The sequence below is a fragment of the Chelon labrosus genome (genome assembly GCF_963514085.1).
Source record: "Chelon labrosus genome assembly, chromosome: 12".
Taxonomy (NCBI): domain Eukaryota; kingdom Metazoa; phylum Chordata; class Actinopteri; order Mugiliformes; family Mugilidae; genus Chelon; species Chelon labrosus.
Window position 1 is genome coordinate 14,258,652 of NC_140345.1, and position 12,714 is coordinate 14,271,365.

Genomic DNA, 12,714 nt, shown 5'->3' on the forward strand with positions numbered 1-12,714 from the left:
AGATATCCATATAGTGGGAGTGACCGGGGCAGCAAAACGTAGCCTCTAAAAAGCGCATTATCTGCTGCGAAATTCGTTCATTTCGTCAATATTTTGTTATCGAAGGTAGTGCTATTCCCGTTGAGTCCGGAGTTACCCGTTATCGTCTGTAGATTGACCAGACCCCGGATGATCTTCTGACCTGGATGATGTCATCTCTGAGCGCCAGTCGGCTTGTTTACCTGTAATTTGCCACTGCTAGTTTTTTTGCAACATGGCTACATATTTTTCCGATTCTGAGGTTGTGGACGAACCATAGCAGTATGGTGAAATGAAGGAGTTTCGCGGCAGATTATGCGTTATTTAGAGGCTGCGTTTCGGTGCCCCAGTCACTCCCACTATATGGATATACGCAGATCTAAATATCTCCCGAACCACTACAAATGACACATAAAATTTATATGGGTGAGTAAATGATCGTATTTTATGCCAGAAATAAGGTCCAGGTTGTAAAAAACGGTAGTTCCCCCTTAAAAGAGCAGACACAATGATAAACCAGAAAAAAATAATAAAAAATGCTTTTTCAGGTATGAGTTGGTTTAATCCACTGCAATAAGCAGGCAAATGGCTAATGCAAAGGGTGAAAGCAAAACAACGATCACAAAAGCTTCAAAGTGACACCAATAGCAAATAAATATCCATCTGAATAATTACAAGATTGAGTGAAGCATGCGTTTGTATTGTGGAATGACATGGCTGTTCGAAGCAATGAAGGCTATTTTCAGCAAACACTTTAAAAAGCTTTAAGCGATCAGAATTCCCTGTAAAAGAAACACCGCTTATATATTTCATCGCCAGCAAAAAGAAGAGAAGACTTTAAAAACCAAAACTGTGTTCCGTTTACAGACAGCAGCCACAGTTGATAAAAAACGTACAATCTCATATAGATGTGTGACTTGGGTGCCATCCACTGGTGGCTAAATAAATTACAACAGTAAGATCAGAAGGTGTGCAACAGTCTGTGGTATCTGTGATATTTACAAGAAGTTCAGTAAAAAATATTCTTCTTAATATACATATATTGTCAACTAGCTACAATAGATTAAAACCCTGAATCACATTTTACAATGATTATCTGTGACATTTCCACAGTGAACCCTATTTGGTGAAAGAAACTGGAAAAGATTCACACAGAAAAAAAATACATAGAAAAGGCAATTATTTGGCATTAGACATATTGCAGAGAGTTCCTGAGTTAGTCCAAGCACCCAGTGACTGAAGTCATTCTTAATGATTACAGTACTTAAGAAAATAAACAGTGCAGACATGACAGCTGATTCTCTCTGAAGTTCGGTGGTCTGTATAGAGTACAAGCCATCAAGGGAAAATCGCCAGAAACGGCAAAGAAAGGGGAAATTCTACAGATTGTGCAAGGAATAACTAACAGTTAAAAAAAAAAAGAAGTTATTTTTAGGCCCAAGTTTAGCGGAGATCTGACATCAGATGGCTCAGTTGAAGGAGGTTATAATGCTGCCCAACACACATTTAACAGACGGCCTAACTCTTCACAGCTCCCCACGGGTGCAGGGTGGCCTGGGGCAATATGAACTGCGGAGATGGCTGCGGCATGATGTAGTAGCCAAAAACCTGCTGGTGCGGAGGTGGCGGTGCAGGAGGTGCGCACACTGTCGTGAGGAAAACCGGAGCAGCCTTCTTGTACTGAGGCCAAACTGGTGTGGGGTGGTAGAAGTACTGGAGGCTGGCAGGGAGCTGAAGGGAGACAAAGATTGGAGGGAACGCAAGAGATTAGCAGGGATACTGGAGACGTCACAACATGGGTGTCAATATGGGACATGCAATGCTGAAACATTATCACATGGGAATGTCTAAGCTGCAGCTGATTAATAAAAATATCTTATGAGTCTAACACAAAACAGACGTAGGACTTCCCAGAAAGTTTTATAAATAATTTAACTTTTCAAAAAAAGGTTCAGTAATTCCCTGAAACAGGCGAGGAGTTCCAGTAAAAGCTACTCTGAGAGGAATACTTGTTTAGGGTAACATTTCGAAAGTCCCCGATCTTTGGGGTTTTTCTTAAGCCGGAGATTAAAACACATTTATTTACCTAGTGGGTATGTGAGCAGCTGAAAGTGGCACTGACTCAAACTACAGCGCCCATGTTCACAGTAATAGAGTAAGCAACAACTTATTTGTGTGTTTTTAGACTCTGACGAGTATCTAAACAGTTTCAGTGAAGCACCAACGGATGTTCTTCCTAGTAAAAGAAATGCGTAATTACCATATTTCTGACGTATTTGACTTTATTTGGTACTTCTCCGTGCCGCTTCCGAATCCTGGGCACCATCGCTATTGTGTAGGTGTCGCCTTCTGCAGCTTCCTTCTTGACAACCTCCTCTTCTTTTTCTTGCTCTCCCTCCGTCTCGCCATCTTTGGCCTCCTCCTCCGTGTCGCTCGACGCAGCTGAACCGCAATCCGAGGAGGTAGCAGAGTGGTAATCTGACGTGTCCAGGTTTAATGAGTCCCCCAAGGAGTCATCCTGGTCTCCCTTCACGCTCTCCCCCTCTTCCTCCTCTTCCTCTTCCGCGCTGAAACAGGCTATTGTGAAGGGCCTGCTGTTCTCTCCAGATCTGTGACGAGGGGGCAGATTCTTGTAAACCACACAGGTTTTATTGAACAGCTGACCACATTCTTACTTTTGACTCCCCAGACATTTTCATTCACACCTTCAGAGCATGATGACGACTCACTCATAAATGCTAGGCAGACTGAGAAAATGCCTCTTTGTTGTTGAGCCGTGTCTGTATGTGTCATCCTTTGCCCCAGCAGGCCAGCCAGTGACTCACCTTGCACAGACCTCCAGTGGGTCGATCCACAGAGTGATTTCAAGCGGAAGACTCAGCTCGCTGGGTGTGAGCTCACTCTCCTCACATGCCTTGAGGAGCACCTCATCGCAGAGTACTCCATTATTTATCCGAATGCATCTGTGAAGAAGATTTAAATGTCTTTAATGTCTTATTCTGCAATACAGTGATCTCAGTCAGTAATAAGGATGTCATTCTATGAAAGATCTTCTTAAGTGATTACCTATATGCCTGGCCTTTGCTAGGACAGTCAGGGTACCAGTGGTCATCATATTTGTCACATAAAAGTTTCTGGAGCTTCTCAGCAAACACTTCTGCTTTGGCTTCACTGAGCTTGCCCCGTGCCACCATCAGACGTTTGAGGAAGTCGACTCCGGTCTTCACCTCTCTTTTCATAGTGTCTGTAGAAGAAGAAGAGTTAAAACACATTGAGTTTTACTAGCAATTTCGGTGCGTCTGTTTTTTTTTTTTTCTGGTAACAACCTGCGACTTCCTTCAAAGAGATGAGGGGGAGCGAGAACTTAAGTTAAAGCGATAAAATCTCTTCCCTGTGCAGTTTCCCCTGAGCCTTCTGTTTTTATAACCTTCAGGAGGGCCCGGTGTTGGGAGTGCGTGAAAGAGTGCCAGCTATTTTGCAGATGTTGACACGGCTCCGTGTTGACAAAAGGCTACAGTTTATGCGCAGGCAAACGAGATGCAAACTAGTGCTGCCATGTTGACGTGCAAATATTCTCTGACATGCAAATCCAATGAGCTCACTGTGCTGTTTGCCTTCTGATAGCGTGTCTGTTTAGGTTGAGTGCCAATGTCAACTTGACCAGAGGGAAGAGTGTGTTCAGAACAGGCCAAGGCAATTCAAAGCTCTGCAACTGAGCACGCCAACATCCTGCTGTTGCTCTTGACAAGAACACTTGTGCCTTGAACTTTGAGGCGCAGACAGTCATTTGTTATTGTGGCTTAAAGCACACCACTATCACTGCAGTCTGTGTAATGTGTTGTGAGAGGAAATTATTATTTGCTCTTTCAGAAGCAGCCACAGCTTTCACTTAAGAACAGCAATCAGATTGTGACACAACCACTGAGAGTAGCAGTGACTTCTAAATACTTGACAATCGTTTTGCCATTACATTGGCTATGGAGGCACTGATGTATTACCAGCCATGTGTTTAAATGTTCAAACAGTTCAGTCAGCAATTGGTCTGCGAGGTAAAAACATCATCAGACCACTTGTATTTTTCAGGCTGTTATTGTTGCTTCCTCCGTTCACTCTGTTTTGCATTCCGCTCATCGCCTAGACATCTTCACCACATTGTTGGGGAGCTTGCAACACTCCGACCCGTGTGCTGTCTTGACAGGTACACATACACAGAAACACAGGTTTTTCAGGTACATTTTGTCATATTTGTGCTATGACTCTGAAGAATGTACTTTTTAAGAGGCGACAGGCTAAGCACCACTCAAAAAAAAACAGACGAGGCATTCGGACGGACTCGAAGCCTTTTGGGACTAAAGCACCAATGATATGACGAGCTGTAATGGGAAGCAACTAATGCTGATCTTTATGACTGATTCATGTCAACATTATTTTTGAGATTAACTGCTGAATGAATCACAGCAGGAGTCGTTTGACATTAGCGAAAAGCCGCCTTAACAGTTAATATATAAAGTGTCAACTTCCCTGCAGGAACCTCCCAAAGTGATCAATAAAGTTGTCTATCTATCTATCTATCTATCTATCTATATTCTAACAATCAAAACACCAAAGGACACAAGCAATGTTTGTAATTTATGCTTAAAAATTTCATAAGAAATTACTTTAATTTGGATTTTTCTTTTATTCACTGGCAATAAAAGCTGTCCGAAAAAGCCTTCCCACAGTATGGCCTTGTATTTAAAATTTATTTTGGCTGCCCAAACACAGTTTTTGTCCTTGTGTTAACGTGTTCACAAACAACATGCAACATCCCACGTATCAAATGCTGTTTCAGTATTGTGCACTCTGCTGAAGACAGACAAGATGAGTCATGTTTTCGGCTGGGTGGTATCACACAACCAAGCTACATCTAGGATACTAAAGGACCCAAAAGGATAACTCCAATCACAGCCGCTGCTTAGTTTCTCTGATTGTTTACCTGCAAGTGTCGCTTCTTTGATCTAATCAGAGGTTCAGTAGTAGGCCCTAGCAACGATGAGCAGTCAGCAGTCAACCTGCGTACCATGTTTACAGTGTGACCTGTTGACATTATCGCTCTGACTCTGCTGGTGGCTGACTGTTGTGATTCTACATAGGAACAAAGCAACTTGACCTACTTGCAAACCTCCCCAAGTGCTTATACTTCACATTCAATTTCGACTCCAACATATTATTAACTGTGACACTGTGTTCACATGTAGGTGTGTTAGTGGAGAACTGAGGCTGGATTATTTCGTTTGTATTTAATCAAACTGAGCTTGAGTTATTGTAAATGTGGTTGGAAGTCAACTTCAAGTGAAGGTCTCTGCTCCCCCTCCCCCCTGCTTCTGTCGTTTGGTTTCGTCGATATGAACCCTGGGGCTCGACCAAACTTGTTTTTGGATGCGCGTGAAACAAAAGGCTGAATCCGCGAGGCCACGCACTACGTGATCCCAGGGGTGTGCGCACATGCTTGTGTGTGAGTGTTAGATTTATCCATTACAGCCTGAAAACGAAAAACTCAACACGACCCTCCTCACGGTTTCTTTCTGCCTCGACAGGTGAAGGAAACCTCTCGCTACATGCTGGAAATAACGCATTCGGGTTTTCTGACAGCGCGGAAACCCCCAAGTGGAAATACACAAAGTTAGCAGAAACCAGCCCACGGATTTCGGCTTCGCTTTACGAGGTAAAGGGACGTAACTCTGTACAATTTGAAACAGTAAAAGTGATTTGAACGTTATTGTCGGTGAAACACTGAAGTGATAAACAACAATTTAACATAAACATTAACCCAGACGTCAAACACAGTGGGCGACTTAAAACGGCAATAACATTATAACAATATAACAATATAACAAACGCGTCAACAATAAAACAACCAATAAGACAAGAGAGTTAATAAAAGTAATTAAAAAGTGGTACTCACTTTAAAAAAAGTGTCCTGTGTGTGAAAACAAAGCCGTCGGTACGCGTCCTCGGACCCTCTGCTCTTGCCGTGTCGTGCCTGTGCTGGTGCTTTGTTGGAGTTATTATGGTAGGCACATGTTGCTTCCTTATTCTCAGTTCTTTTCGGCTCTGCTGCAACAGAGAGACGTAACATTACCGTCAGCGTGACTCACTTCCTTTACCGAGCTTTCGTGAGCAAGCGCTGACTGGCTCTCTGAGCGCAGCGACTCCCCGCCCTGCCCAAATATGGGCAGTCAAGGTAAACAGCTGAGTGCGGGGATTTCAGCCTAACACAGCCCTGCTCTCTTATGATGACATTTGAAGTAACTCTTGAGTTACCTTCTTATCACGTTCTCATGAGTTATTCACATTGAAGGGCTGACAACGTGTCCTAGATAATTTTGGCATTTTGGTGGCCATATTGTTTTTTGTCACCATTTTTCTTTTTCCTAATATGCCAGAATTTCACAAACATTTACACGCCAACAAAAAGTACTTGAAGTTGTAAATGATGATGATCCTGAAAATGGCCTGTGTTTGTTATGGGTAGCTATACATTCAGAAAAAAAAAATGCAGCAATATAACAACATAAATTACTCAAATTAATTGTTCTGTATACATAAGATTATTGAGTAAATCAAGTATGGTGAGCAAAATGTACCAAAAGTATTATTGGCTACCAATGCATTAACATGTTAAGTTATTTTTATTTTTATTTTTGTATAAGGTTGGGTAGTTTGATCTGTGACAGCTGAGGATTTATGATCTTAATTTTCAAATGTATGCAGGTATCAAACTAATGTATTTGAGTAAAAACACTATGGCTCTCTGAATGTTTGGTATGTCAAGCACAAATGCCTCAAAACTGTACTTGAGTGCAGTACTTTGTTACATTTTATCACAGGCGAAAAGGTTTCTTGTCCTGTGTTTGCGATTTTTATTGATCTTAGATTCAGATTCAGAAAACTTTATTTGTCCCCGGGGGGCAATTTAAGGCGCAAGTGAGCAGCTTAACGTGCAAGTAGAGACATTTTAAAGAGCAAAAAAAATAAATAAAAATAGAAATAGAACAAGATATAAAATACAAAGTATATACAAGTTACCATGCCATAAATGTTATGACTATCCAAAATGTCCATGGAGAACGTGAACAGACTGTATAAGTAAAGTGACTAAATTGCAAATGTAAACAGTGAACAGTAGTTACAGGGATTATATATTTACAAGTTATAGCCGAGGTAGAATGGGTAATAAATAAAAACAACCAACCATTATTATGCTGAATGTGAACCCAAAATTATAAATATAGAAAGACTTCATGTAAAAATCTGTATTATGAGACATTAATATCAAAGCACTGTTTTAATCGATAGCAATGTACAATACATTATAGAGCAGTTTTTGTAATGTGAGGCAAAGTAAAAGTACTTGTCTTTTAGAGAAATATGGATGTGGATGTTTCTTTAGTGTACCACATTGGAAAAGTAATCTATTGCTGACTTTAAATCAAAATCACAGGAATTATATCCATAAATAAAACGTGTTCTTTATGTTATGAAACTACAATTATTGATGGGTTTCAGTGTAGCCAGTTGAATTGGAGTTAATTATTGTTTATACTATATTTCCCCCATGATTCAACGTATGTTTATAAAACCTTTTTCTGAAAAGTAGCCATAAACTAGTTGTCAGATAAATGTAGTCGAGTTAAAAGTGTTATATCTTTCTCTAAACCATAATGAAACACAATGTATGAGTAATTATACTCGCCACTGGTTTTCTTTTCTGTCCTGTAGGTTGGCTATTGCATTAGAGTTTGTGTTAAAATACGTGTAAATAAACACTGTAGCTGCATTACACAGCTGGTTTAAGAGTCTCCCTAATGTCCTAAATGTGTTTTTCTATCTTCTCTTGTGTCATAAAGAATCGACTGCAATTTTTTTTTTCTGTTTAGATTGATTTGGGGTTATTTTCAAAGAACTGTAAAGTGTATCTCCGTCACATAAACCCGGTGCTCTTTTGACCACAGAGCGCCAGCCATAACAAGCTGTGAGTCAGTATGTGTAAGATCAATAAAGCATCCATAAATACCAGCAGTTCACAGCAACACAGGCCGAGAGGCTGCAGCTCTAAATCACACACTACAGACTCATATCATATCAACAAGATAGTGCTCTACGCTGGAGTGTTTGTTCTCCTCACTTCCCCTTTCTGTGATATTTTTATTGATTCATTTCAGCAGAAACTGTGCGCGTTTCTTTAAGAGCTAGCTTAAATCCTTCATTATGGATACGGATCTTAAACTTCTGTGTTTCTTGTCCAGTTCCTGCTGTTGTGTAAGTACTTAATTAACTAATGTTTACTTAAATCGATTCACAAAACTGCAATTTATATACAGGATTACAATTTAAATTTTTTTACAATTACATTTTACATTTTACAATTTAAAATCCTGCATTCATTATGGTTCTTGATAAATTATGGTGGGAAACCGTGATTGGTGAGTGTTTTATAATATTAATTATTGGATAGTTTGACAACAGTATACCATCACATTAGATATTATTATTAAATTCTACAATTGTATATGAAATTGTAATTTATAGTGAGAATATATTTTCCTCTTAAATGAAGAAATTAAAGTGTTGTGTCATACAATTGTAATATTTTAGGAAACAGTACAATACAGTACTTTAAAACTGTAAATACTGTAAGTACTCTGTTACTTTCCCTCGCCGCTTTTTACATTATATCGAGTGTGTTGCGTTTCCTTTCAGATGGTTTGTTTATCTTTGAGACCACTGGAGGGCAGGCTGGTTTCTTGTCTCAGATTACATCCAGCTATGGAGCCACTGAAATGTTTCTAAGACACTGTTTTTTTTTTTTTTTCGTTTTCATGCTCCACCATCATTAATCACATGTCCTCTTCCACCTTCATCCCTGCATTTGTCATTCATCATCAGCCGCCTGTGCCGTAACAGACCAACCTAAGCTAACCCCACCACTTAACCCTCTTTTAGTCAAATGCACTTTTCAGGTTTGTTTAAAATAATTTGTTATTTTAGGACTTTTGGTCGTCACTGGTGCAAGCTAATGTGGTTCTTAAGTGTTATTTCATAGTCACGCATGAACGCACCGCTCTGTTTAACCCGTGTTCTCACTCTCTTCTATGCACATATGCTTGTCCTCTTTCTTTTTTTTAATCTTTTTTTTTTTTTTTTTACCCACTGATCACTTGCTTTCTTTGTCTATTTAGATATTTGTGTCAGTGGTTAACGGCGGTATATAAGGTCTGTGTGGATTTTTCTTCATCCCTGCCTCTGCTGGATCACACTCCCTGCCCCAGATGCCAAGTCAAGAGTAAATTATTGCTGTGAGGTTGGCTGAGAGAAATAGTTACAGATAGAGAGAAAGAGAGGGACGAGAGAGGTAGAAACTGTTGAGGAGTGGGTGTCTTTTGTATTGATTAGCATTGTTTTGACAACTGATGGAAAATTAAATTGCCATCTCTGTCTTTGTTTTCCCTTCTGCCTTTCTCTCTTGCTTTTTGCCCTTGTTGACCTCCTTCCCACTCCATTTTTCTGAGAGGAACCTCTGTAGGCAATTCCGCTTGTTAGCTGTGAGACTGATTGTGTTAAATTGTCTTTTTAAATTTAAGGCATGTCTATACCATGAGTTAAAGAAAAAGTTGCGGTATATCCAACAACAAAGCTAAAACAAAGAGACCAGTCATAGCATTTTCATTTATCCTTTGTCTTTTTTTCCTTTTTTCCTAACACCGAAGTTGCCTCACAGACGTCATCTGCTTCTGCCTGACTTTCTCCATAAGAAGGCTATTGATTTTCCCTGTCAGTGTGTCATCTGTGCTCTTCAAATACTGGCCAATATTCTGCCCTGATAATGGGAACCCAAACTGGGACACTCTGTACACACTCATATGCACACATTCCACGGACATATTTGTCACAAGTGCCGTGATTTTGTAGATAAGTATTGGAAATGAAACCACTTGACCTCGAAATGTGATAGTTCTTTTTCAGGAACAGCTTCTCTCTAAACGCGTCTGGCCGTATCAATGAAGCCCACACGCATACACCACATGCAGCCTGCTTCGCCTTTAAAAACATATTGATTTCTCTCTTTCACAGGGAGCTTAATGCGATCGATTGTCCAGGCCCTTTCAAGATCAGCGCCAGTATAAGCATCTCTTCCCCTAACACATGGTGCCTCTTTCTCCTCAGGTAATGATTGTCCTTGGGCTGGGGGAATAGTTTGTCTGCATTAAGAGAGAGAAGTGTTTCTCTTGGCATCCAGTCCCTCTCCCCTCCTCTCCGGTCCCCAATAATGTGGTTAAGTCTGGAACGTACATTTGCCTCTTTAAGAAAAAGTATGGCGAATGCAGCACACACCTCCCGTGACCTTTATCAACCCCCCAACCCCCCCACTCCCTCCTCCACCTCAGTGGATCGATACCTCTTTGTATTTACAATGCATCACATCAGTACCCTCGTTTTAGATTAAAAAAGTTGGCCTTTCTCAGGTTGGCGCCTTGCAGGTAATTCACAGCCAGAAAATAGAAGGTTTTTAATTAAAAAAATGTACTCCTTCTATATGTTTCTTCTAATATTAGGTTTCTGCTTAGGTATTAAAAGACTGAATGTTTTTTTCTAATGATCCTTGAAGTGTTTGAGGCTAAGCTTAGAAATTATGAGAGAAACCCGCTCCTTGTCTTTGTTACATGATGTACATGTTTGTTTTTGAACTCCATTAACAATCTGCTGCATGCGGCGTAGCAGTGGCTCTCCTTTTGTGTGAGTGAAGACTCTACAGAAAATCTGAGGGCTCTTTATAAGACAAGGAAGAAGGAGAAAGCAATTCTACTCCCCAAAATTGTACCTGACATTGAAGGGTTACAGACATGAACTGATGCATGTTATCCATATTCCCTTTAAGCCCTCTCTTTGGTCTCTAGCATTTCATATAGGAAACATTTGATGCTTTAAGACCAACTCATGGTGTGGCATTGGTGTCGCATACAGCAAAGCTCTCTGTCTACGCAAAGTGACTGTATATGAAGACGGACGAACCCTCACTAACGTCACCCAAGGGTTTCCTGAGGGTTGGTTTTAAAGCAGCTCGGTGCCGTGGCCCCAGCTATCTATCTCATCTGGTCTTTGTCTGTTTCTGCTTTACCACAGACTAATTCAAAAAGTGTTAAAACAGAGTGGGGCTGAGGTGGGCAGGTGATGCTATAGATTTAGCAACCTGTCACGCCACCAACCTGTCACTCAAAGCAGCCACGCCTTTAACCATGCATAACTTTAAGCATAAATATAAACCGGTGAGTAAAATAAACATTTATCATGAAGATGGAAACCAAAACAGTTTGACTTTAAACATCTTTACTTCTGCTGTAAAACTCGGGGGACTGACTCGGTGAGGCAGCCATTTGGCCATTCAAGGAACTGCAATTTTTGTCACTTCTGGATTTATATTTCAGCCCCAAGAGTTTGCTGCAAAGGGTCCTTCAACAAGTCAACGGCCTGTCACCTTGGCGGTGACGCCGTGTGTAGGTCAAATGCTGATTTCCCTCTTGTGTGATTGTGGTTCACCACGAGAAGCACTTAGAAATAAAAATAAACACAGAAGACCGAGAGAGCCACAGACAATGGCTACATGTTAAAACTTGATTTCACTGTCTTTTCTGCAGCAGGGCCAAAGCTAGGCCATGGACAACATAAACATGGGCTGGATTACCACACATTTCTGGTTGTTCCACATTTTTTTGATGGTGCAGCTTGGTGACTTCTTGTAGTCAGGGCCCTTGTGGGGCACTGAGCTGACTGAGCAGTCATTGCTGATGAGAGTCATGATGTAAAAATCACTGTTAACAGAAAGTTGAAATTCACTCTAATCCTTCCTACAGACCAGCCTTAGTGCCGTGTCATAATTGACACCTTTCCCAAAAAGTAATCATTTGATTCATTAATAATTACAAAAAAAAAGGTTAGATACTAGTATTGATATGAATATTTGCATTTGAAGCCCTGCAGATATGTGACAATTGGGCAAATCCATGTGATAATACTCTAGTGAAACAAAAGTTATTTTTTACCTTTTAGGAAATATAAACAGAGCTACTGGACTGGAGGGACAACAGCGATGCTGTGTACAAGAAGGGCCTGAGTAGACTCTACTTCCTGAGGAAGCTCAGGTCTTTCAATGTATGCAGCAAGTTGCTGGAGATGTTCTACCAGTCTGTACTTTGCTGTGGTTTGTTGGGGAGCAGTACCAGCAAAAAGTACATAAGTAGGATTGACAAATAGATCTGAAACGCTGGTCATGTAAGTTGGAGACGTTTGTCTCAGTGAGCGACAGGAGGACACTGGACAAACTGCTCTCCATCATGGACAGTCCATCTTAACCACTACACCAGACTATAGAGGGGCAGCGAAGCTCATTCTCCAACAGACTGATCCAGCTTCGCTCACACAGTGAACGCTACAGGACTTCTTTCATGCCATTCTCAATCCAATTGTACAACAACTCACATTACTGTAACAGATAACTCCATGTTATTCATGTTAATGGACATTACTGTCATTCCTACGTATCTAATATATATTCTTCCGTTTCTATTATATTTACATTTGTTCACTATTTTTATTTTATTTTACTAGATTTTACTTTTATTTAATCTTTATTTTACTTGTGGTTCTTAAGAGTGTTTT

The 12,714-nt window shown here is 40.5% G+C and overlaps 1 protein-coding gene across 1 annotated transcript; it reads right to left on the bottom strand.

Annotated features, from left to right (window-relative positions):
- Positions 1-334: 334 nt before the first annotated feature.
- LOC311497361 (maternal B9.15 protein) lies at positions 335-6,119 on the bottom strand. Its single transcript, XM_084557642.1, has 5 exons — positions 5,963-6,119; positions 3,085-3,262; positions 2,844-2,981; positions 2,279-2,627; positions 335-1,749 (listed from the first exon to the last, which is right to left on the bottom strand). Exons 2-5 carry the CDS (start codon positions 3,255-3,257, stop codon positions 1,537-1,539), a joined length of 873 nt encoding a protein of 290 aa, XP_084413768.1. The 5' UTR covers positions 3,258-3,262; positions 5,963-6,119; the 3' UTR covers positions 335-1,536.
- Positions 6,120-12,714: the final 6,595 nt, after the last annotated feature.

Bases quoted from the DNA above. Each gene is read 5' to 3' on its own strand.
- LOC311497361 (XM_084557642.1), bottom strand. From the start codon at position 3,257: ATGAAAAGAGAGGTGAAGACCGGAGTCGACTTCCTCAAACGTCTGATG. The intron at 2,982-3,084 runs GTAATCACTTAA...TCTTCTTCACAG, and splicing joins AGCAAAGGCCAGGCATATAG to ATGCATTCGGATAAATAATG. The intron at 1,750-2,278 runs GTAATTACGCAT...GTCTCCCTTCAG, and splicing joins TCAAATACGTCAGAAATATG to CTCCCTGCCAGCCTCCAGTA.